This window comes from Schistocerca piceifrons, chromosome 1 (assembly GCF_021461385.2).
Source record: "Schistocerca piceifrons isolate TAMUIC-IGC-003096 chromosome 1, iqSchPice1.1, whole genome shotgun sequence".
Lineage (NCBI taxonomy): Eukaryota > Metazoa > Arthropoda > Insecta > Orthoptera > Acrididae > Schistocerca > Schistocerca piceifrons.
Window position 1 is genome coordinate 232,815,466 of NC_060138.1, and position 27,449 is coordinate 232,842,914.

The following is a 27,449-nucleotide window of genomic DNA, read 5'->3' on the forward strand; positions in this document are numbered from 1 at the left end:
CTCTGCCCATACTAACTCACAGGAACTATCAACTTCAATTTTGCGACAAGATAAACTACTTCTAAAGGCGGGTCCACACTTAGCGCGCCGTGCCGCACCGCACTGCGCAAAACGGCTCTGCGCCCTCAGTGTGGACGGCGAACCGCGCTGCGCCGCGTCGTGCTGCGCCGCGCCGCGCAGTTTTCCGGCTGTTGTCGGTACATCAAAGGAAGTCGCGCGCTTGCACGCGCTCAGTTTAGACGGGGCTTGGCTCACTCCATCTTCAGACCGTGCGCGCGCTCCAACTGGAACACAGTGCGCGTCTCGGAGCGGCGCGGCGGGGCGCGGACGGCGCACTCCTCTCTGTTACAGCTGTGCGCGGGATGCAGCAGAGCGGCGCAGCACGGACCCTCCTTAACAGCAACAAACACGCCACCGCCAACTGTGTTTTGCCTATCCTTTTGGAACACCGTTACGTTCTTCACAAAAATTTCGTCTGAGCTTATCTCTGGCTTTTAGCCAGCTTTCAGTGCCTATAACGATTTGAACATCAGTGCTTCCTATCAGTGCTTGGAGTTCTGGTACACTCCCAGCACAGCTACAACAATTTACAACTGTTACACGGATCTACATTCTTCCTGTGTTCGGCCTGCCCGGTACTGTAATATGAAAACTGTCAAATTCCAAAACTCTATGTTCTTACCAATGACAATAATTCTTTTAAACCTGGAATCATATTCAAGATTTTGTACTTTTTATTCATCTCCAGTCATAAAAGTAAATTCAATTATTTGTCTGTCATATACTACATTTTCCATTCTATTACACTTATCTAAAGCAGAAGTAAGATCTGTATCCACACTTTTCATTTCTTCATCAAGATTTGTTGTAATGTTAAAATCATCTTGATGAATCTGAGAAACTTTTTCATTAAAATATGTTTTAGTGTCATAATTATCGAATTGCATTAAAATACTTGTATATTCAGGTTTTGTTACATTTTTTTCCAAGTATCATATAGTAACAGCTGATAACCATTTACTGAGTCATTTATATTCTTCTACCTTTAAAATCAAAATATCCTGTAGTTCTTTTAAAAATGAGATGTAATTCTTTATGGAATTGTTTATTTAAACTTTCTATCTTTGATCAATTTTTGCTTCTGATTCATTTTTTATGTTTTCTAAATTTATTTGACCATTAATTGCGTCATCTTTAGGGTGTGCCTTATTTCCACAAATCTCCATTTATTAGAGTCAAAATATGATTAAACTAATAATTCATACATAATAGTTTTAAAACAAAGAGACACAAATGACAACATATACTTTATCAAAATTCTGAATTCTTTATTCACTGTAGTACAACTCACTTGAACCGAGATATATAACCAATTCTTTTGGAATATTTCCACCAAATGATTCAAATACAATTTTTTTTATTATTATTCTTATAATAACAAATACAGTGAGTACCAGAATGGCCAGATGTATCTAAATTAACTATTCCACATGCTAAATATTTTGGTTCATTAGGTAATTCTGCAATTATAAGAAAGACACGAAAATATCTCATTTTTCATTGTTTAGCTAATTTTTCAATGTCAAAACTAAATAAACGATTATTAAATTTTGTAATTATTTGTTAGAATTTTTTTTAATCCAGCACCTTTTGTCTCCATTGCTTGATTATGACTTTTCTGTTCTTCCAGTTCTGCATCTGCTTTTTTCTTGTTTATTGCTTTTGCAGAGCCACTATTAAATGAACTAATATGTGCTAGATATGGTAATGCAGCTACTAGTAATCCATCTTCATATAGTGTTAGTCCTTTATGTTCTTACTTATTTATTAGATTCAATAATCTATTTCACAACAGAAGTATTTAATGTAACAAGTAAATTTCCACCACTTTTTGGACGCTTTCTCGCTTTCTATACCTTTATTTTTTGAAAATCTGTTAAAAATGGTTCAACACTATTTAATTATTCATAACTCAGTTTAAATTTAAGTGATTTTCGTTTAGTTTTGCCACTATAGTACAGTATAATCAATTGAAAAGTTATTCATTTATAAAGATAAAACATTTGTAAGAATTAGTAATTTTACAGTTCCCATCCATTTTCATCAAGCTGCAGGCTTAAACTTGCTTCAGCTGGCTCTAGTTCAATAACCATACCAAATTTTCGGTTTCCATACATTATTCCTCCCACTGCAATTGCAGCTATTTTTTTCTCATAACGAAGCATCACTTGCATGCATTCGTTCTTTTGCAGCTAATTGAAGTTCTTTATCAGTTTGATGTCTAGGTTCTAAATCTTTATTATCTCTATAAACAATATCATGTTTTTACAAGCTTCATCTATGGATTAATTCCTTTATCTCCAAGTGCTAGTCTTTCTTCAGACTTAGTAAATGGCCTGCAGTATTTATTATTGATAGATGCATGTCTGCATTGGTAAATTATTTAAAGCACAAATTATCAGACCTTTTCCATTTTTTCATGTTCCAGAATGTATTTGGTAAAATCTGTTCATAAATGGAATTCCTTTGGGATTATTAATAATAAAATCACTAAATTTGTTTGGTAACATCTGTGTTACTCCAAGTTTTTCATTGTGGTAATTTTCATTTCCTGCTGTTTCTTCTCTATGAATTAATCGATCGATTAAATCTCTAACATCATTGATCCAAACATATTCAAATGGTTTTTCTGCATAGTACACATGTTTTTGAATCTGAATGATCTGAAGAATCTGAATCTGATGATAGTTGATATACTTTTGGAAAATAGACATTAAAAGTTACTTATATCAGTTTATTGTATTTTTTACCTCTACTTGATTTTATTTTATTTGAGTTACTCTCAGAATATAATGCTCCTGAATTGTTCAATATATCTGCATAATATGATAACTCAACAAACTAAAATTTTTCACCCATATCATCGATAATAATTTGGTTTTTAGTTATTGCCATCGAAATCAACTGCAAAATGCCAACAAATCTATATCTATCAACAGGTTTTAATCCAAAAGTTAGATCTTCACTATGATTAATATACCTTCACATTCTTTCAGAAAAATGATGATTATGAGTAATATCCAGCTACACTGCTATATAAATTGTTTATATTTTATATCATTCATGATGAGCCCATTTTGGCAAATTGCCATCATCAGGTGTTCTGTAAATATATAAGTAAGCGATGGTCTTAATATAATGGTTTTGTAACTATGATCTGAGAAGCTATAATATATCATTAGGTGTTTTTTCCTTATATGAAACATCATTGCTATCATGTCCTGTCTTTTTTTTTTAATTATTACTTTCTCCCAGCTGTACAGTGGATATGTGTATCGGATTTTACTTGTTTTCCATGTATGCTACTTTTATGACAGCTTGGATGACAGTGGGTCAGCGATATTACACAGTTAAATAGTTACCATTATAAATAAGTGATATGTGGAATTCAGTGGTTTTTTTATTATTTTATATATTTGTTTCTAGTTGTGTTTTTGGCTATAGCTTGTTATAGTTTTATTTGATATTTTTGTTTTACATTTTTAATTGTTTCATAATATTTGTTACTGTCCATGAGTTAACTGGAAAAGCGTGGCCTAGTCAGCTGGTAAGAGGTGATGGTAGGGTTCGAGTGTATTGCAGACCCCATGAAGCTATGGACCCAAGTTGTAAACAAGACACTGTGCAAGCTGATGATGACTCCTCTGGTTCAACTGAACCGATCACTGAACTTTTTCAGCCGTTCATGGACGTCATTTACCCAAACAATGGTGGAATTTTTATGGATGACAATGCTTCATGTCACTGGGCCACAATTGTTTGCGGCTGGTTTGAAGAACATTCTGGACAATTTGAGCGAATGATTTGGCCACCAGGTTCACATGACATGAATCCCTTCGAACACTTAATATGAGATAATCGAGAGGCCAGATCGTGCACAAAATCCTACACCTGCAACACTTTGGTAATTAGGGATGGCTGTAGAGGCAGAATGGCTCAGTATTTCTGGAGAGACTTCCAGCGACTTGTTGAGTCCATGCCACATACAGTTGCTGTCCCACAGTGGGCAAAAGGAGGTCCGACATGCTGATAAAAAATATCCCATTACCTTTGTCGTCTTAGTGTACGTGACAATATATATGTAGAGCAGCCATTTATTACCTTTTATTTATTTTTTATTTACTACTCCTGAGGATGGAGAAGGCTGTTTGAGATCCGGCACAATAAAGGAAAGCCTTCCTTTTGAGCCAAGTTTCCCACTAGACTGGAAGCGAGCCAGAAGAAATTAAATAACGGACCTAAACAGCGCTCCTGATCCTAATTTCGTCCCCCTACGTATTACGGGCTTCCATTGTTGATAAGAAATGTTTAGCTGTGCGCGCATGAGAGAGACCTCGGTCCATAGCTTTGCTGAGACAGTATGTTGTGTGCAGTACGTTTAGCTTCCGAGTTCTACGGAATTAATCTTTTTAGACTCTGGTGAGTTAGTGCAGCAGCCAAGTTAACAAATTCCTATTTGTTTGAGCATTGGTTTCTGTTAAAATATTGGGCTTTATTTCAGTCGTGCATTGCAGTTTGTTGCATGTAATCGCTTTTGTCAATGGTTTTGCCTATATCGCTCTAGCTGTCATTATAATAAATTCCTGGCATGTTCGTAATTTCATCCCCCTTACAATTCCTAAATTCGTTCCATGGACGAAATTTGGAAGTGTTACTAATAATTCATTTTATTTGCTATTCATAGAGATTGTTTTAGTTTTTCCTATTGAAAAGGGCTGTCGGAGAGAAATGGAATCATTGCACAAAATACTGGGTGATCAAAAAGTCAGTATAAATTTGAAAACTGAATAAATCACGGAATAATGTAGATAGAGAGGTACAAATTGACACACATGCTTGGAATGACATGGAGTTTTATTAGAACCAAAAAAATACAAACGTTAAAAAAATGTCCAACAGATGGCGCTTCATCTGTTGAGAATAGCAATAATTAACATAACAAAGTAAGACAAATCAAAGATGATGTTCTTTACAGGAAATGCTCAATATGTCCACCATCATTCCTCAACAATAGCAGTAGTCGAGGAATAATGTTGTGAACAGCACTGTAAAGCATGTCCGGAGTTATGGTGAGACATTGGCATCGGATGTTGTCTTTCAGCATCCCTAGAGATGTCGGTTGATCACAATTCACTTGCGACTTCAGGTAACCCCAAAGCCAATAATCGCACAGACTGAGGTCTGGGGACCTGGGAGGCCAAACATGACGAAAGTGGCGACTGAGCACACGATCATCACCAAACGACGCGCGCAAGAGATCTTTCACGTGTTTTTCTTGGTTCTAATAAAACCCCATGTCATTCCAAGCATGTGTGTTAATTTGTACCTCTCTATCTACATTATTCCGTGGTTTATTGAGTTTTCAAATTTATACTGACTTTTTGATAACCCGGTACTTGGTTTGTTGTCTCAAGTGATTTATTATAATGAAAGTGTTTGGCAGTGTTATAATCGACAAATACATTTAAATTAACTGCATTTTAGAGTACTTTTATGGGGGGCAAAATGGCGAACTTTTTTTTTTGTATTTGTGTTTTGGCTGCGCTAATGCTTATGTTAAATACTGGCTTTAGTACGTTATAACAGTTGGATTGTTAATTGCCTACAAGTAGAGAATAAATTCAGGAATGTGAATATCAGTTTGTTGTGCTTTCCATAACCTTTCAGGGCTTATACAGGCCTAACCTGTTAAGGTGACGAAATTTGGGCCCCCTACTTTGGCGCTACTACTTACCACTACAGTGGTTGTTCTGAAATGGGTTTTGAATGATGATAAGTTAACAGATATTCAAAGTCTTTAGTTGAATCGCCGTTTTAACCAAGGCAATGATGTTTGGTTTGTGGGGCGCTCAACTGCACGGTCATCAGAGCCCGTACAATCCTTATACAGTCCAATTTTTTACACAGTCCACTCTAGCTACTGCCAAGAATGATGATGATCATGATGAAATGATGAGGACACACAAACACCCAAGCTCCGGGCAACCAAGACGACCTACGTGGTTTTATGGAACAATCGAACGAGCGAAGCGCGTGTTCGGCTGCGGCCGGTTCCTGGGCCTGTTACGGCTGTAGTAGATGCCCAGCGGATAGCGCTGGCGGCGAGTTTGTGGCCGGCGCCGCCAGAGCGCTCTCTCGGCGGCGAGCGCGAGCGCCGCGACTGCGCAGCCCGCGGCCAGCGCGACCCCGGCGCCCAGCAGCTTGCGCAGCCCCACGAGCGCGCGCGTGCTGGCCGGCCGCGACGTCCGGCTCTCGGCGGCGCGAGTCGCCTGCATCGTGTCGGCCAGCCACTTCTCAACCAGCCCCGCCTCCACGCACCGTCGCACCTACAAACACACAAACATACTACTGTTTTGCCTATCATAATGATTGTTTAATTTTTTTATCGTTAGATCGTTCCTACATCAACATCTACATTTATACTCCGCAAGCCACCCAACGGTGTGTGGCGGAGGGCACTTTACATGCCACTGTCATTACCTTCCTTTGCTGTTCCAGACGCGTATGGTTCGCGGGAAGAACGACTGCCGGAAAGCCTCCGTGCGCACTCGAATCTCTCTGATTTTACATTCGTGATCTCCTCGGCAGGTATAAGTAGGGGGAAGCAATATATTCGATACCTCATCCAGAAACGCACCCTCTCGAAACGTAGACAGCAAGCTACACCGCGATGCAGAGCGCCTCTCTTGTAGAGTCTGCCACTTGAGTTTGCTAGACATCTCCGTAACGCTATCACGCTTACCAAATAAGCCTGTGACGAAACGCGCCACTCTTCTTTGGTTCTTTCCTATCTCTCCTGTCAACCCGACCTGGTGCGGATCCCACACTGATGAGCAATACTCAAGTATAGGTCGAAGGAGTGTTTTTTAAGCCCCCTCCTTTGTTAATGGACTACATTTTCTAAGGACTCTCCCAATGAATCTCAACGTGGCACCCGCCTTACCAACAATTAATTTTATATGATCATTCCACTTCAAATCGTTCCGTACGCATACCTCCAGATATTTTACAGAAGTAACTGCTTCCAGTGTTTTTTCTGCTATCATACAATCATACAATAAACGATCCTTCTTTCTATGTATTCGCAATACATTACATTTGTCTATGTTAAGGCTCAGTTGCCACTCCCTGCACCAAGTGCCTATCCGCTGCAGATCTTCGTGCATTTCGCTGCAATTTTCTAATGCTGCAACTTCTCTGTATACTACAGCATCATCCGCGAAAAGCCGCATGGAACTTCCGACACTAGTAACTAGGTCATTTATATATATTGTGAAAAGCAATGGTCCCATAACACTCTCCTGTGGCACGCCAGAGGTTACTTTAACGTCTGTAGACGCCTCTCCATTGAGAACAACATGCTGTGTTCTGTTTGCTAAAAACTCTTCAATTCAGCCACACAGCTGGTCTGATATTCCGTAGGCTCTTACTTTGTTTATCAGACGACAGTGCGAAACTGTATCTAACGCCTTCCGGAAGTCAAGGAAAATGGCATCTACCTGGGAGCCTGTATCTAATATTTTCTGGGTCTCATGAACAAATAAAGCGAGTTGGGTCTCACACGACCGCTGTTTCCGGAATCCATGTTGAATCCTACAGAGTAGTTTCTGGGTTTCCAGAAATGACATGATACGCGAGCAAAAAACATGTTCTAAAATTCTACAAGAGATCGATGTCAGAGATATAGGCCGTTAGTTTTGCGCGTCTGCTCGACGACCCTTCTTGAAAACTGGAGCTACCTGTGTTCTTTTCCAATCATTTGGAACCTTCCGTTCCTCTAGAGACTTGCGGTATACGGCTGTGAGAAGGGGGGCAAGTTCTTTCGCGTACTCTGTGTAGAATCGAATTGGTACCCCATCAGGTCCATTGGACTTTCCTCTGTTGAGTGATTTCAGTTGCTTTTCTATTCCTTGGACACTTATTTCGATGTCAGCCATTTTTTCGTTCGTGCAAGGTTTTAGAGAAGGAACTGCATTGCGGTCTTCTTCTGTGAAAGAGCTTTGGAAAAAGGCGTTCAGTATTTCACCTTTACGCGTGTCATCCTCTGTTTCAATGCCAGTATCATCCCAGAGTGTCTGGATATGCTGTTTCGATCCACTTACTGATTTAACGTAAGACCAGAACTTCCTAGGATTTTCTGTCAAGTCGGTAGATAGAATTTTACTTTTACTTTTTAAGCTGTTGCAAATGTGAAGTGCTAATACATTAATAACCGGTGTAACAGCCAGACTGTTGAATTCAGCAATAACGTGCATTGTGTTGTACAAGCGCAGGATGTCAGTTTGTGGCATGGAGTTCCATGCGTGTCGCACTAAGTCGGTCAGCTCAGGGAGGGTTTTTGCGTTTTCTGTGAATGACACTGTAGTTGTGTGACTAAGGCCTCCCGTCGGGTAGACCTTTCGCCGGGTGCAAGTCTTTCGATTTGATGCCACTTCGGCGACTTGCGTCTCGATGGGGATGAAATGATGATGACTAGGACAACACCCAATCCCTGAGTGGACAAAATCTCCGACCCAGCCGGGAATCGAACCCGGGCCTTTAGGATTGACATTCTGTCGCGCTGACTACTCAGCTACCGGGGCCGGACACACTGTAGTTGTCATCCAATAATGTCCCATATGTGCTCTACTGGAGACAGCCAACATGTTGGGTTACAACAGCGGTATGTGGCCGAGTGTTATCCTGTTAGAAAGACCTGTGGAATACTGTTCATGAATGGCGGCACAACAGATTGAATCACCAGAGTGATGACCAAATTTGAAGCCAGGTGGATAACCATGAGAGAGCTGCTGCTGTCATATGAAATCGCATCCAGAACAAAACTCCAGGTATAGACACTTCCGGGCGGTTGCCCTTGAAGTAACCGATTTGCAAGTTCATTGTGTCGCTGTGGTGACAACTGCTGCTCAGATTGCTACTGCAGTTACAGTACGATGGCTAGAGCCCTACGCCGAACACGATAGTCTTCTCTCTAGGTTGTGCCACGTGGACGTCTGGAGCTCGGTCTTTTTGCGACCGGACATTCTCATGACCACCGCTGTCAGCACTCATGTACAATGGCTACATTCCTGCCAAGTCCTTCCGCAGCATCGCAGAAGGAACATCCAGCTTCTTGCAGCCCTATTACAAGATCTCGTTCAAAGTCAGCGATGTGTCGATAATGGCGTCTTTGTCGCCCTAAAGGCATTCTTTAATAACATCAGCTCACCAAGTCCAATCTCGAAGGTAATTAACGCTCATGACCGTTACAGCGTGTATTTCAAGCAAACTTGATTGGCATCCTCACAGTGACGCAACTAACGGCATAGTAACGCGACTAGCGCGAAACTTTAATAGACATCATGTTTCAGATATAGAGACATATCTGCCAACTTCCGTTTATGCCACACAACTCCATCGTGGTATTGCGATTTTTTTCCGTCAGTGTATATACAAAAGTAAAGTAACATACAAGGTGATCAGAAACAGGCGTCAAAGCTTGTAAGAATGTTGTAGGGTAGGTTCTGCTAAGGGATGACTGTTAAGTAAAAGATTCCATACGTTGCGCCGTTTGCGAGTTAATTAGCATTGAAGTTAGCCAATCAGGCCGTTGCACCCGCAAATTCAAGCGGGCCGCCAGATTTTATTAGCATCAATTTTTCCCATAGTGTAGATGATAGCGCACGAAACAGCCCAGCCTTTGGTTCGGGTTCGGTCCTCACTGCCTTCCCATGTCCAATTTTTGTATAGTTCTCTTGTTTGGTTTTAGGAACCAAACGTTTGGCGACACCGTCTCTGGTGGGCCACTTGATTTCGTGCGCGCAATGGTCTGATTGGTTAACGTCAATGCTAATTAATTGGGAAACGGCGCAACGTATCGAATTTTCTTTGTTAACAATTATTTCTCAGCACAACCTGCCCTACAGCAAAATTGTTCAAATGGCTCTGAGCACTATGGGACTTAACATCTTTGGTCATCAAAAAAATGGCTCTGAGCACTATGGGACTCAACATCTTAGGTCATAAGTCCCCTAGAACTTAGAACTACTTAAACCTAACTAACCTAAGGACGTCACACACACCCATGCCCGAGGCAGGATTCGAATCTGCGACCGTAGCAGTCCCGCGGTTCCGGACCGCAGCGCCAGAACCGCTAGACCACCGCGGCCGGCTCTTTGGTCATCAGTCCCCTAGAACTTAGAACTACTTGTTGTTGTTGTGGTCTTCAGTACTGAGACTGGTTTGATGCAGCTCTCCATGCTACTCTATCGTGTGCAAGCTTCTTCATCTCCCAGTACCTACTGCAACCTACATCCTTCTGAATCTGCTTAGTGTATTCATCTCTTGGTCTCCCTCTACGATTTTTACCCTCCACGCTGCCCTCCAATATCAAATTGGTGATCCCTTCATGCCTCAGAACATGTCCTACGAACCGATCCCTTCTTCTGGTCCAGTTGTGCCACAAACTTCTCTTCTCCCCAATCCTATTCAATACTTCCTCATTAGTTATGTGATCTACCCATCTAATCTTCAGCATTCTTCTGTAGCACCACATTTTGAAAGCTCCTATTCTCTTCTTGTCCAAACTATCTATCGTCCATGTTTCACTTCCATACATGGCTACACTACATACAAATACTTTCAGAAATGACTTCCTGACACTTAACTCTATACTCGATGTTAACAAATTTCTCTTCTTCAGAAACGCTTTCCTTGCCATTGTCAGTATACATTTTATATCCTCTCTACTTCGATCATCATCAGTTATTTTGCTCCCCAAATAGCAAAACTCCTTTACTACTTTAAGTGTCTCATTCCCTAATCTAATTCCCTCAGCATCACTCGACTTAATTCGACTACATTCCATTATCTTCGTTTTGCTTTTGTTGATGTTCATCTTATATCCTCCTTTCAAGACACTGTCCATTCCATTCAACTGCTCTTCCAAGTCCTTTGCTGTCTCTGACAGAATTACAATGTCATCGGCGAACCTCAAAGTTTTTACTTCTTCTCCATGGATTTTAATACCTACACCGAATTTTTCTTTTGTTTCCTTTACTGCTTGCTCAATATACAGATTGAACAACATCGGGGAGAGGCTACAACCCTGTCTCACTCCCTTCCCAACCACTGCTTCCCTTTCATGTCCCTCGACTCTTATAACAGCCATCTGGTTTCTGTACAAATTGTAAATAGCCTTTCGCTCCCTGTATTTTACCCCTGCCACCTTTAGAATTTGAAAGAGAGTATTCCAGTCAACATTGTCAAAAGCTTTCTCTAAGTCTACAAATGCTAGAAACGTAGGTTTGCCTTTCCTTAATCTTTCTTCTAAGATAAGTCGTAAGGTCAGTATTGCCTCACGTGTTCCAGTGTTTCTACGGAATCCAAGCTGATCTTCCCCGAGGTTGGCTTCTACTAGTTTTTCCATTTGTCTGTAAAGAATTCGTGTTAGTATTTTGCAGCTGTGACTTATTAAACTGATAGTTCGGTAATTTTCACATCTGTCAACACCTGCTTTCTTTGGGATTGGAATTATTATATCCTTCTTGAAGTCTGAGGGTATTTCGCCTGTTTCATACATCTTGCTCACCAGATGGTAGAGTTTTGTCAGGACTGGCTCTCCCAGGGCCGTCAGTAGTTCCAATGGAATGTTGTCTACTCCGGGGGCCTTGTTTCGACCCAGGTCTTTCAGTGCTCTGTCAAACTCTTCACGCAGTATTGTATCTCCCATTTCATCTTCATCTACATCCTCTTCCATTTCCATAATATTGTCCTCAAGTACATCGCCCTCTATATACTCCTTCCACCTTTCTGCTATCCCTTCTTTGCTTAGAACTGGGTTTCCATCTGAGCTCTTGATATTCATACAAGTGGTTCTCTTTTCTCCAAAGGTCTCTTTAATTTTCCTGTAGGCAGTATCTATCTTACCCTAGTGAGATAAGCCTCTACATCCTTACATTTGTCCTCTAGCCATCCCTGCTTAGCCATTTTGCACTTCCTGTCGATCTCATTTTTGAGACGTTTGTATTCCTTTTAGCCTGCTGCATTTACTGCGTTTTTATATTTTCTCCTTTCATCAATTAAATTCAATATTTCTTCTGTTATCCAAGGATTTCTACTAGCCCTCGTCTTTTTACCTACTTTATCTTCTGCTGCCTTCACTACTTCTTCCCTCAAAGCTACCCATTCTTCTTCTACTGTATTTCTTTCCCCCATTCCTATCAATTGTTCCCTTATGCTCTCCCTGAAACTCTGTACAACCTCTGGTTCTTTCAGTTTATCCAGGTCCCATCTCCTTAAATTCCCACCTTTTGCAGTTTCTTCAGTTTTAATCTACAGGTCATAACCAATAGATTGTGGTCAGAGTCCACATCCGCCCCTGGAAATGTCTTACAATTTAAAACCTCGTTCCTAAATCTCTGTCTTACCATTATATAATCTATCTGATACCTTTTAGTATCTCCAGGGTTCTTCCATGTATACAACCTTCCTTCATGATTCTTAAACCAAGTGTTAGCTATGATTATGTTGTGCTCTGTGCAAAATTCTACCAGGCAGGTTCCTCTTTCATTTCTTAGCCCCAATCCATATTCACCTACAACGTCTCCTTCTCTCCCTTTTCCTACACTCGAATTCCAGTCACCCATGACTATTAAATTTTCGTCTCCCTTCACTATCTGAATAATTTCTTTTATTTCATCATACATGTCTTCAATTTCTTCGTCATCTATAGAGTTAGTTGGCATATAAACTTGTACTACTGTAGTAGGTGTGGGCTTCGTATCTATCTTGGCCACAATAATGCGTTCACTATGCTGTTTGTAGTAGCTTACCCGCATTCCTATTTTCCTATTCATTATTAAACCTACTCCTGCTTTACCCCTATTTGATTTTGTGTTTATAACCCTGTAGTCACCTGACCAGAAGGCTTGTTCCTCTTGCCACCGAACTTCACTAATTCCCACTACATCTAACTTTAACCTATCCATTTCCCTTGTTAAATTTTCTAACCTACCTGCCCGATTAAGGGATCTGACATTCCACGCTCCGATCCGTAGAATGCCAGTTTTCTTTCTCCTGATAACGACATCCTCTTGAGTAGTCCCCGCCCGGAGATCCGAATGGGGGACTATTTTACCTCCGGAATATTTTACCCAAGAGGACGCCATCATCATTTAATCATACAGTAAAGCTGCATGCCCTCGGGAAAAATTACGGCTGTAGTTTCCCCTTGCTTTCAGCCGTTCGCAGTACCAGCACAGCAAGGCCGTTTTGGTTATTGTTACAAGGCCAGATCAGTCAATCATCCAGACTGTTGCCCTTGCAACTACTGAAAAGGCTGCTGCCCCTCTTCAGGAACCACACGTTTGTCTGGCCTCTCAACAGATACCCCTCCGTTGTGGTTGCACCTACGGTACGGCTATCTGTATCGCTGAGGCACGCATGCCTCCCCACCAACGGCAAGGTCCATGGTTCATGGGGGGGTAAACCTAACTAACCTAAGGACATCACACACATCCATGCCCGAGGCTGGATTCGAACTTGCGACCGTAGCGGTCGTGCGGCTCCGGACTGAGCGCCTAGAACCGCGAGACCACCACGGCAGACAGCCTTACAGCACTCTTAGGCCGTGTCCTACGTGAGCGACATAAGCGAGCGACAGCTTCAGGCGACAAAACACAACCGCAGGTGTAGTTACGAAGTGTCCTACGTGAGTGACATCTGTGTCACTGCCTATCTCCCGCTGCAACCTGCGACGTTTTTCATTGGTTTCAAAAGTAAAATTATTCTCCACCAACTCAGTCCGTTGACCAGCTATGCCTTCGTAGACGTAGATTAGCTGATGAAGATTTTTAATCATTCTCGCCTGTTATAAAAACTTTCATATGTAGAGGTAACGAATATAATAATCACCAAGTAAATATTTCCAAGAGTTAAATATTTTTTATTGAGTGTTGGAAGTACGTGAACATGATTGTTGTGTATCACTTGACCCCTGAAAGCGCAGTGATAAATTATATGTAGACTGAAAAAGGAAATAGCTGTTTTGTCTTTCTAGAATAGATCCCAACCTTTCACTTTTATTGATTTATACATTCTAATTACGTGACAGCAGTATTTCTAATTGTACCTAATATTAGCTGCATTACAGGGCGAGGTTCATATTTATCTAGAATGTCTGTTTAACACTCTGGGCTTGAGAAGACAGTTCACATGTTTGCACGCTTGACAGTATGTGCATGGCTGCAGCCAGTAACAACTTCGTGTGTTTCTGTTGGTTGTGTGGACATAGCACTCCATGTTTCAGCCTCGTACATCATCTGGTGCCTTATTCACTGAAGTCTAACGCAGAACATATCTATATACTGTAAAACAATGTAAAACTTATCCAGCTTAATCTATCGTAGCAGTTTAATCGCTGTTGCTGAAATCTGTACTTTGTTTAACCTGATGTGCAAATTCAGCACAATGACACTGCAGTCATGTTACAGTCATGTCCGCTAATGCCGTTGGTAAAAATACAGCTCACAACCGATCGTGATGCGCCCGCCATTCGAGAGAGACATTGTATACAGTCTTGTGGCGTGATGTTGTCGCTCAATATAAACTTTTTTGTAATCGCTTCAAGTTTATTCGTAGTCTTAGATGAAATGCAGACACTATAGCGTGGTAGATTCAGGTGAGGGGTGCTTCATACCAGATAACACCAAAATATAAACAGGACAGGGTTCGTGTCACAATACGGAACCGGCCGCGGTGGCCTTGCGGTTCTAGGCGCTACAGTCCGGAACCGCGGGACTGCTACGGTCGCAGGTTCGAATCCTGCCTCGGGCATGGATGTGTGTGATGTCCTTAGGTTAGTTAGGCTTAAGTAGTTCTAAGTTCTAGGGGACTGATGACCTAAGATATTAAGTCCCATAGTGCTCAGAGCCATTTGAACCATTTGAACAATACGGAAGCAGAGAACGTAGCATCGCCCCTAATGACCTGGCAGCGAACTTTGAATGCGAGAAAATATGCCGCGAAAATCCGTGTTTTTAATTCGAAATACGCGATTTACTAGAAAATGTTTTTCATTCATGGTTCAAATCGCTCTGAGCACTATGGGACTCAACTGCTGAGGTCATTAGTCCCCTAGAACTTAGAACTAGTTAAACCTAACTAACCTAAGGACATCACAAACATCCATGCCCGAGGCAGGATTCGAACCTGCGACCGTAGCGGTCTTGCGGTTCCAGACTGCAGCGCCTTTAACCTTTCATTCATGCTTTATGGGTGGGCATAGTAGTCTAATAGCAAAGTGAATGCCTGAAAACTGAAGTGTTTTAGTGATCTCGCAAAGTAATATATTCGACAGATCTCAATCAAATACTAAGCTTAATTTCCCGTAGCGGGGTTCACAGTCATGTAAAATTTTGTAAATGACGTCGTGCTCGCCTTTTGGCTGTAAACTTTCTTTATTTGTAGGAGTCACTATAGCAATTTGAATAATGTGGCCATTATCAGTCGAAAATAACAGCGCCTTAGCATACAACAACACCTCAAAATCATCTGACATGGAATAGCACAAAAGCTGCTGTCAGAGACCTCTTAGCTTTGAAGATTTTTATGTTACGATTCGCAAATGAAGTGTAAAAATATGAAACAAATGCGTGCCTCATTCAAGAAGTAACGTAGTGCTATTTAATTATTAACATCACTGTTGCGTCTATTTACTTTCGCATACAACGTTATCCGAAATTGTGCTAAACGCATTCTCTGAAAATTATTTCGGGCAAGTGGTTCATGAGCCCATTTGAATAGTAAACGAGTGTGAAAACACACTTGATCTCTTAGTAAATAAAAAATCCTGAACTAACAACGAGCGTCTAAACGGGTACAGAGATTAGTGAACACAGGATTGTCGTAGCGAGACCGAATACCGTAACTCCAAAATGCTCCAAAAATAAACGACAAATGTATCTATTCCAAAAAGCAGATAAAAATTTGCTTTACGCCCTCCTGAGAGACAATCTCCATCCTTCCAAATCAACAATGTAAGTCTAGAACAGATGTGGCACGAATTCAAACAAATAGTATCAACAACAATTGAGACCTTTATACCAAACAAATTAACAAACGATGGAGCTGATCTCCCTTGTTACACTAAACAGGTCAGAACACTGTTGCAGAAACAACGGAAATTACACGCCAAATTTAAACAAACGTAAAACACTCAAGAATGGTGATCTTTTACAGAAGCTTGAAAAGTAGAGTGGACTTCAGTGCGAAACGATTATAATAGTTTCTACAGTAAGATTTTATCTCGAAACCTGGCAGAAAATCCCAAGAGATTCTGGTTGCATGTAAAGTATGCTAGCGACAAGTCATAATCAGTGCCTTCTCTGCGCGATAGCAATGGAAATACTAACAACGACAGTGCTGAATTACTGAATTACTGGACACAGCCTTCGGAAATTCCTTCACCAAAGAAGACGAAGCAAATATTCCAAAATTCGAATCAAGAACAGCTGCAACGTGAGTAACTTAGAAGTAGATATGCTCAGAGTAGTGAAGCACCTTAAATTGCTTAATAAACGCAAGTCTTCCGGTCCAAATTGTATACCAATTAGGTTCCTTTTAGAGTATGCTGGTGCAATAACTCCATACTTACAATCACATAAAACCGCTCGCTCGACGAAATATCCGTACCCAAAGGCTGGATAGTTGCACAGGTCGCAACAATATTCAAGACAGGCAGTTGGAGCAATACACTAAATTATAGGCTCATGTCACAAACGTCAATATGCAGCAGGATTCTGGAACATGTATGGTGTTCGTATATTATGAATTACTTCGAAGGGAATTGTCCATTAACACACAGACAACATGGATTTAGAAAACATTGTTCTTGTGCAACACAACCAGCTCTTTACTCACACGAAGTGTTGAGTGATATCGACAAGAGCTTTCAAATTGATTCTGTATTTCTACATTTCGAGAGGGTTTTTGACACTGTACCTGACAAGCGGATTGTAATCAAATTCCATGCTTATGGAATACCGTTTCGATTATGCGATTGCCTTCGTGATTTCCTGTCAGAGAGGTCACGGGTGTCCGTCACAGAGATTTAATAATGGTTGTACATAGACTGCAAAATTTGGGTAATTGAATTAGTTCATAGTAACAGACGGAAAATCATCGAGTAAAACAGAAATGACTTCTGGCGTTCTCCAAGGTAGTGTTATGGGCCCCTCTGCCGTTCCCTACCTGTATAAACGAATTAGGAGACAATCTGAACAACTGTCTTAGGTTGTTTGCAGATAATGCTGTCGTTTATCGTCTAGTAAAACGATCAGAATACCGAAACAAATTACAAAACAATTTAGAAAAGATATCTGTATGGTGCAAAAACTGGCAATTGACCCTAAATAATGAAAAGTGTGAGGTGATCCGCATGAGTGCTAAAAGGAATCCGTTAAATTTCGGTTACACGATAAATGATTTAAATCTAAAGGCTGTAAATACAATTAAATACCTAGGAATTACAACTATGAACAACTAAAATTGGAAATAGCACATAGAAGATGATGTGGGGAAGAGGAACCACAGACTTCGTTTTATTGGCAGAATCATTGGATGACGCAACAGATCTACTAAAGAGGCTGCCTACGCTACGCTTGTCCGTCCTCTTTTGGAGTGCTGCTTGTCGTGCAGTGTGGGCTCCTTACCAGGTAGGATTAACGGAGTACAGAGAGAAAGTTCAAAGAAGAGCAGTTTGTTTTGTATTCTCGAGAAATAGGGAAGAGAGTGACACGGACACGATACAAGATTTATGGTGGACATCATTTAAACAAAGGCGTTTCTCGTTGCAGCGGGATCCTCTCATGAACTTTCAATCACCAACTTTCTCCTCCGAATACGGAAATATTTATGTTGAGCCCGATCTATGTAGGGAACAACGATCGTCATAATAAAATAAAGAAAATCAGAGCTCATACGGAAGTATATAGGTGTTCATTTTTCCCACGCGCTGTTCGAGAGTAGAACAATAGAGAATTATTGTGTAGGTTGTTCGATGAACCCTGTACCAGGCACTTAAATGTGATTAGCAGAGTATACATGTAGATGTAGATGTGAAGCACATCTGCAGGTGAAGCGGTGGTCTTATCGTGATTGGTACGCTTAAATTTTAAATCGAGAATCGTTAACTTCATTTCATAATAATTCTGCAGTTGATAGTTTTATTCATTTTGATTTTGACGCGTATATGTATGTGCAGTATTATCAGTATGATAATATTGTTAAAATGGTATTGAACTGACATGTGCGTGAGGTTGACATATTACATACTCATATTACCTACTATTTTTTGGGTAGAATAATATGAGATCTCGAACAACATTTCGAAACACGATGGGCAGATGTGTCCACCTGCTCACCCCCCCTCCCTCCTCTTCCATCCTCTTCAACATCCTGCGAATAGGAGAGCCCTGGTCGTGACTCCAGTGTACAGCACTCTGCCCTCGGTCATTAGGCGCTGCAGTGGGAAGGAGCGAGTGCCAAACAACCAGCGCACGTAACAGTTTAAAATCTGTACTTTCAGAGGGCCATAACTCTGTACTTCAGAATTATGGCCTAAATTTTCGTCCAGGATTGATTGCGAGAACTGACATATTGCAAGTGCGCTTTTTACTCCTTAAAATACGAGGTCGCGTTGGTGATGTTGTCTTGTAAGTAAAAAGCACTCCATCTTCAGGCACGAGTAGCCTACTGGGACCATCCGACCGCCGTGTCACCCTCAGTTGAGGATGCGGATAGGAGGGGCGTGTGGTCAGCACACCGCTCCCCCGGTCGTTATGATGGTATTCTTGACCGAAGCTGCTACTATTCGGTCGAGCAGCGCCTCAGTTGGCATCACGAGGCTGAGTGCACCGCGAAAAATGGCAACAGCGCATGGCGGCCTGGATGGTCACCCAACCACGTGCCGACCACGCCCGGCAGCGCTTAACTCCGGTGATCTCAGGGGAACCGGTGTAGCCACTGCGGAAAGGCCGTTGCCTGTCTTGTAAGTAAACGATTCCATATTTGTTTTTTATTTCATATAAAACAGAATAGGTTTTATCGCATAGTGTTCTATGGACCCATATGCTTTTGTTCCCGAATCGTGTGTGCAATGATCGATTTATGTTTCTTGAAAGTATTTTATACGTTTTATGTACTTTTGCGCATCTGGAGAACTACATGTTAGCAGCTTTTGACAGAACTGATATTCAACTTTACTACATCTTATCATGGAATGCGTATCTATTTCTGCTATGAATAGTGTTGCTTCTTGACAGTGAGTAGACTTTGCTGTCTTCGTGACTAAGGAATTCTTCCCTGCAAATGCTAAAAATACAGCAAAAGTTACGCATATGTTTTACACTTACTGACAGGTACTACAAACAATACATTTTAACAGAAATCAATGTACTATACTCATCCATCCATTCCAACGAAAATTTAAAAGCCAATTTTACAGATCCTCATGCTTTCACCACTGGATCTACTTGCGAATTCTGTATAACTAGAGTTTACTAAATGCAGAGGACGCAGTATAGTGGAAGTACATCCACACTATATGCAGTATAACACAAAAGGTCGCAATCAGGAACACAGTGCGATGAAACCAGTTTCTGTTTACTACAAAGACAACAAATTACCCAATAAGAAACCGAGATGACAGAAGGTTAAACTTGCAGCGCTCCAAGAGGCCTGGCAGCGAATCAAGGTCTTGTTACCGGAAGACCGCATATGAGTTTCACATCACTGCTTTGAACTACAATTGCGTAAGAAACCAGTAGAGATCGGAACGGAACTACCTGGTTACGACAATGCCAAGCTCAGTAACCATTTCCGCCGTAGTCGTTGACGAACGTTTTACTTGCTCCGCTTTACCTTGTGTCGTTCGTTGTTTTCTTTGCTAATTATGAAGTGAATGAAGAGACTAATCCCTATTTATCAGGGGTTTCAAAAGGATTTCCATGATACCAGAACGGATCATCGTTCCAGTCAGTTCCGCTTGCGCAAAAGCAAAGATCCAGGTTGTAGACTGCCAGCCCTGCGAGACAGAGGTGGGGCTTGTTCCTCTGCATCAGGTGGTCTCTCATTAATTTGTCTACATTCGCGGCCGACTGCCTTGTTAAAGTGTCAACACTACAGCGCAGGTCACATGTAGTACTCTTTTTTTAAATTTTCACATTTGCACACTTCCCAGACACCCTTGTTTATGTTTTGGCCCATAGACTCCTATATTTTTAAGCTTTAGCTATCGATGAAGTGACATAGTGTGACATAGCTTTTAATAGAACACGACAGAAAAAAGACCTGGCGTCTATGAGAAAGAGAAACCGAATATACTGAACTGCATTTAAAGTTCAAGTCAAGATGGTGTGAATTTATTTGCGTCAGTTTATCTTTGTTCTGAGTTTGCTTGATGTTATTTAGTATTCTTTCCTAAGGTTATTGTTGTAGGTTGGTTTATAGCAACGTAAGAGTTTTTTTAAAGTTTTTCATTTTTATCTGATATTTTTCTCAAATGTGGCATGTTTGCTTATTTATTAATATTTTCTTGAATGCTGCTAGAGGCCTATTGATCTATGTTTTACTTTACATTTTTTGGACAAGCTTAATCTCAGTTGTATGTATCCATTATTTATAATTATCTTATTAATTGTCTTTATTTCCTGACCGAAATTTTTTTTGGATTTAAAGGCAATTTACAGGCTCTGTGGTGAAAGGCAGTGAAGTTTTCTATGTGAGTTTGGATGTACAGAGATCATAGCAATGGTGGTGTCTGTGGAAGTTGACTTTCTGTAGAGTTTAAGGGAGGGTTCACATTTAAATATGGGTCATGTCATCGCTAGATAATTAATGGCTGTGTTTTCTTTATGTTGTATTGTGAAATTAATATTTTTGTATAGAATTAATATTTTCGCAAATAATTAATGTTTTGTGCAGGTTGTTAACTCCACATGTAACATTTTAAGTCCTTCAGTGGAGCTTTTAATAATATGTAATGTGTCTTCTACATATCTTGAGCGAAAGACTGTTTTGGCGCCATAACCTTTGTTGTCGTCCATCACTTTATTTTCTAGGAAATTAACAAATACAAGAGTATATATTACAATGTGATTTACAAAAGTTATAAGTCCATCACATCGTTGTCTTTTAATGTTAACATTACATACCAGTGCGGTACGATGTGATGGACTTATAATTTTTGTTAATCACATTGTAATATATACTCTTGTATTTGTTTTAGCATTGATAATGTCCTGACACAGGTCGAAATCTGATCTGCGTTGTGACTATAAATGTCACATTAAAGCAACTTAATTCCACGACTGATTTCTGCTTTCTTATTTTTATACTTGATTGTTAAATGTGAAGTAGCTGTGGGACAATTCTATTGTATCTTTGTTTGATTACTTCTACTAAAGGTATGCTTTATGCTCCTAAAGATTCTGTCTTATTGCTGCAATACTTTCAACTGCAAGGACATGTGTGTACCCGCTGACTACGTCCAAGAAGTGAAGTTTGACTCGTAGCGGTAGATGTTTGTTCATAATTTTTACAATAACTTCATAGTTCGCTACCTTTTCTGTACCATGTGAGTTGTTTCACAACTGTATTTGTCTATATTGCCTGTAGCTTTATCATTATCTTATATGCTGGGATAGCTGTGGAATTTAGTTCAGTTCTAATTTGTGCATCCTCTTTATGTATCTTTGGCTGTGCTCTTAATGTAGTTCATTTGAACATTGTCTGGTTTTCTTTGCTGGTGAATATAAACTTACAGTATTTAGTCTTTCATCAGTTTATCTGGGAATATCGATGTATGTTCCTATGAGATTTATTGAAAATATATGGTTTTATTAACGTTTTCCTCATTGTCTGTGAACACACTATAGTATTGCCTTTGGACAGTGTGTACAAAGAGTGTATACAAAATGCGCGCTGTACTATTTAAGCATTCGAAAACGGCTGCAGTGACTACAAAAATGTCCATATTTTGCCACAGAATAATGTCACAGACGATAAACATTGCGTACGCACAACACCAGGCATTGCTTCATCACGATGTCACGATGCCAGCAACATTTACAAAAATGGTTCGAATGGCTCTGAGCACTATGGGACTTAACATCGGAGGTCATCAGTTCCCTAGAACTTAGAACTACTTAAACCTAACCAACCTAAGGACATCACACACATCGATGCGCGAGGCAGGATTCGAACCTGCGACCGTAGCGGTCACGCGGTTCCAGACTGAAGCGCCTAGAACGGCTCGGCCACTCCATTTACATACGTTACAGTAAAATATCACTGCAATGTCGTTGCAGCACCAGTTGATGCTACCCAACTGCTGTTAAACAAAGGACAGACATCAAGAAAGGAAACAGGCTCCTATAATAGGTTGACATAGAATAGCTTTCATTTTATGTTATAGTGTGTAGGTATGTTTTGTATTAGATTTCACCATAATAAGACACAAGATGATAGACGAAAGTTCGAAATACGTAGTGCTATGCACGTATAAGCAATAACATCGCATGAATTAATAATATCATGTGACTGCTGTCGTCATAAACACATAGTTGCATATACAGATTGAATCACTTGGCTTTTTCGCCTGGAATACCCTTTGAACACATGATAAAGATAAAGAGGAACAAAGTGAACATTAAAAGACGTGCTTCTTTTTATCGTGTCAATAATTATTACTGAGATAAGATTATCTGTCTCGTTCTAAACAAAACAGATGCTCCAGAGTACCATAATTCAAATTCCGGCAAATAATTTATAAGAAAGACGGAAAACATTAGTCTTCGATTGTGCACTTCTTTCGCATATTTGATACCCTGCGTTTATACAGTACTGTGGGCTACAGCACAAACCCCGGTGAATATTACGCGAAGTTCTCACAGGCTCTGACACGTACGACAATTTTTTAAAAAACTTAAAAAGAACTTTGGTAAGCCTTGCCAGACACCGGATTTCGAAATTATTTTTATTTTGATGCTGGGACAACAATAAAAGTACTATTCTAACGAAAAGCACAGTACTCTAAGATGAGAATATATGAATGGACTCTTCACTCACAGTTAATTCGACTTCATTATTTGGATTCGCAGCTCTTGTATCTTTCGTGTTTGCAAAACACCGTTTTTCCAAATTTCTCAAACATGTTTCAGCACCTCTGTGCCATGATCAGTGGGTTTCTGTTGTATTTAATCTTTACATTCGGTTTGCATGGTTTTGCAAGCCCATTTGCGCATTATTTTGTACTGGTAGCTTGTGATGTTTTTGTGTGGCAAGCCTTTTATTTCTCAGCATCCTGATGAGGTGTTGTGAAGCACACGTAAATATATAACACATATTTTCAGAGATTTTGTCGCAAAAAGCACTTTACATTTGACCAAAGGACACTGTAATCGTGTTATCAACAAAAAAATCAAACAGGAGAAATGTAGGACACATCCGGAGACGTCAAGGAACCGTTGATCGCTAATGGAGGGAAGTGGAGGGAGCCCAAAGCGTGACGACAGTAAGTGGGTTGAGATGGATATATGCTGCAGTGGTTATGTAGAGTTTTTGGATTCGATACTACAATAACAACAACACACCACCTCTAATTTATGTATTTCCTGCCGGCCGCGGTGGACGTGCGGTTCTAGGCGCTGCAGTCCGGAACTGCGGGACTGCTACGGTCGCAGGTTCGAATCCTGCCTCGGGCATGGATGTGTGTGATGTCCTTAGGTTAGTTAGGTTTAAGTAGTTCTAAGTTCTAGGGTACTGATGACGTAAGATGTTAAGTCCCATAGTGCTCAGAGCCATTTGAACCATTTTGTTTTTCCTCTGCTGTTCCAAGTTCACTTCGGCGAGATCTGCAGATCTTGCATTTCTCAGTCAGTACACATTGTAATTGCCGAATCGAGAAATGACAATGTATCAAGAAGTGATATTCCCTCAAGAAGGTGCCCGCATGTAGCGCGGGAGATAAGCCTCCGAGACAGGACCTAGAGTTACGATTTCTGTTTACTCGCGCGCCAGATTCCATGAAAGATAAGCATAAGTTCGACCGATAGACCTTAGATATCGTCGGCAAAAACAAACATCGGACGTAATGGGCTGCGTAGCCTTCAGTCGTCCCACTTGTTATAAACCATCTTGTAGAGTGCAGCGTCAGCTCAGTGAAATTACAATGTAGAAAATACTGCAGCAAGATCCATTATTTTACTCTGTTTTCCTAGGACATTTACCAAAAACTAATTTTGTGCATCTAGTTGTAAACATATCATTTTAAGACAGCGAATAGTAAGCGTAAATGCGTAAGTACCGGTGGGCTCCTATTGAAAAAGAAATTAGCAATATCATCATCAGCCGACATCTACTTGTAGATAAATGGTTCCTCCGAACTTTTCCACACAGTACAATCTTCACCCGCAGTCATCCTTGTTGGTCCTGCATGATTTCCGTCATCTACCCGTCTTCCATTAGGTCGTGTACTTGGACGTTTCTTGTGTCTAAGGATTCAGCAAAGAATGTCATGCCCACGTTCATTTCATTTTCATTACAGTCACAAACGTATGTATGACTTTGGCTACTACCGAAAGAACTATTCCAAGGAGTTTACTTAGAAGCAGAAAATAAAACGATGAAGCAGAGATGAAAAGTTTATGCTCGTTATTAGGAAAGCTTTCACGAAGTATTTAATGATGAAGAAAGTAGACGAAATGTCATTTCCACACTCATATGGGGCCCGAATGCAACTGACACTACAAAAGTCAAAAATGTATACAATTTATAGGTGATTTAATAGCGAAAGGTTAGTGAATTATGAGAATATGGTGCAGTACTGCTCTTTGTCATATGACCACACGATACTGGGAAAGAACTGTTGCACAACGTAGTGCACAGTGAATGGGTGTAGTTGTTGGTAAGGATGTGAGTGTTCGAGTTTTACGGAGAAAACGAAGCGATTTATCGATATTTATAGAAAAAGGGCTACGATGGACCGGAAGGCTAAGCCTCGATTTCGAAATGTCCTGCATTTGGGGTTAGGTTGGGCTGTTTGGGGAAAGAGACAAGACAGCGAGGTCATCGGTCTCATCGGATTAGGGAAGGACGGGGAAGGAAGTCGGCCGCGCCCTTTCAAAGGAACCATCCCGGCATTTGCCTGGAGCGATTTAGGGAAATCACGGAACACCTAAATCAGGATGGCCGGACGCGGGATTGAACCGTCGTCCTCCTGCATTTGAAAAGCGCTTATAAGGGTGGTCCATTGATAGTGACCGGGCCAAATATCTCACGAAATAAGCATCAAACGAAAAAACTACAAAGAACTGAACTCGTCTAGCTTGAAGGGGGAAACCAGATGGCACTATGGTTGGCCCGATAGATGGCGCTGCCATAGGTCAAACGGATATCAACTGCGTTTTTTTTTGTTTTTTTTAGATTGGAACCCCCAATTTTTATTACATATTCGTGTAGTACGTAAAGAAATATGAATGTTTTTTCGCTTTGTGACAGATGGCGCTGTACGTGGTATCACGTAACATTCCGCCAGTGCGGACGGTATTTGCTTCGTGATACATTACCCGTGTTAAAATGGACCGTTTACCAATTGCGGAAAAGGTCGATATCGTGTTTATGTATGGTTGTTGTGATAAAAATGCCCAACTGGCGTGTGCTATGTATGCTGCTCGATATCCTGGACGACATCATCCAAGTGTCCGGACCGTTCGCCGGATAGTTACGTTATTTAAGGAAACAGGAAGTGTTCAGCCACATGTGAAACGTCAACCACGACCTGCAACAAATGATGATGCCAAGTAAGTGATTTAGCTGTTGTCGCGCCTAATCCGCACATCAGTAGCAGACAAACTGCGCGAGAATCGGGAATCTCAAAAACGTCGGTGTTGAGATTCCTACATCAACATCGATTGCACCCATACCATACTTCTATGCACCAGGAATTGCATAACGACGACTTTGAACGTCGTGTACAGTTCTGCCACTGGGCACAAGAGAAATTAAGGGAGGATGGCAGATTTTTTGCACTCGTTCTATTTAGCGACGAAGCGTCATTCACCAACAGCGCTAACGTAAACCGTCATAATATACACTATTGGGCAACGGAAAATCCACGATGGCTGCGACAAGTGGAACATCAGCGACCCTGGCAGGTTAATGTATGGTGCGGCATTATGGGAGGAAGGATAATTGGGCCCTATTTTATCGATGGCAATCTATATGGTGCAATTTATGCTGTTCTACCGATGTTACTACAAGATGTTTCACTGGATGACAGAATGGCGATGTACTTCCAACGTGATGGATGTCCGGCACATAGCCCGCGTGCGTTTGAAGAGGTACTGAATAGCATATTTCATGACAGGTGGATTGGTCGTCGAAGCCCGCACGTTCACCGGATCTGATGTCCCCGGATTTCTTTCTGTGGGGAAAGTTGAAGGATATTTGCTATCGTGATCCACCGACAACGCCAGACAACATGCGTCAGCGCATTGCCAATGCATGTGCGAACATTACGAAAGGCGAACTACTCGCTGTTGAGAGGAATGTCATTACACGTATTGCCAAATGCATTGAGGTTGACGGGCATCATTTTGAGCATTTATTGCATTAATGTGGTATTTACAGGTAATCACTCTTTAACAGCAGGCGTTCTCAGAAATGATAAGTTCACAAAGCTACATGTATCACATTGGAAAACCAGAAATAAAATGTTCAAACGTACCTACGTTCTGTTTTTTAATTTAAAAAACCTATCTGTTACCAACTGTTCGTCTAAAATTGTGAGCCATATGTTTGTGACTATTACAGCGCCATCTATCACAAAGCGAAAAAAAGTGGTCCAACTAAAACATTAATATTTCTTTGCGTACTACACGAATACGTAATAAAAAATGTGGGTTCCTATTATAAAAAAACGCAGTTGATATCCGCTTGACCTATGGCAGCGTCATGTAGCGGGCCAACATTGCGCCTTCTGGTTTCCCCCTTCAAGCTAGACAAGTTTCGTTCTTTGTAGTTTTTTCGTTTGACGCTTATTTCGTGAGATATTTCAATGGATATATTGCCATTGTATATTGCTGGGCGTCTAGATCGTTGCCAACTTGGAGAAAGAAGAACTATTAGCAAAACTGCGGACTTCAGTGACGCGAAAGTGACACTGGAAGCAGACAGTGGATTTCGTACTTGTTGTCGTGTGAACTGCCACGATACCGTCGAGCAGCTGATCACCCAGTAGCGACCTGCTCGAAGTGATAGCGCTGATAACACTGCGCGACGCTTATTGGCTGTTACAGCAGACGCCCTCAGCGCCTCAGACGATTTGACGGTGAAAAAAAACTCGCCTCCAC

General features: G+C 41.0%; 1 protein-coding gene across 1 annotated transcript in view; it reads right to left on the bottom strand.

Moving 5' to 3' along the window:
* Positions 1-251: 251 nt before the first annotated feature.
* Positions 252-27,449, bottom strand: part of LOC124803415 — a 129,470-nt gene continuing 102,272 nt past the window's right edge. Inside the window, exons 9-10 of the mRNA XM_047264635.1 lie at positions 6,087-6,386; positions 252-392 (exon numbers count right to left, since the gene is read on the bottom strand). Of these exons, the coding sequence (XP_047120591.1) occupies positions 252-392; positions 6,087-6,386 (441 nt within the window). The remainder of the gene's footprint in view (positions 393-6,086; positions 6,387-27,449) is intronic.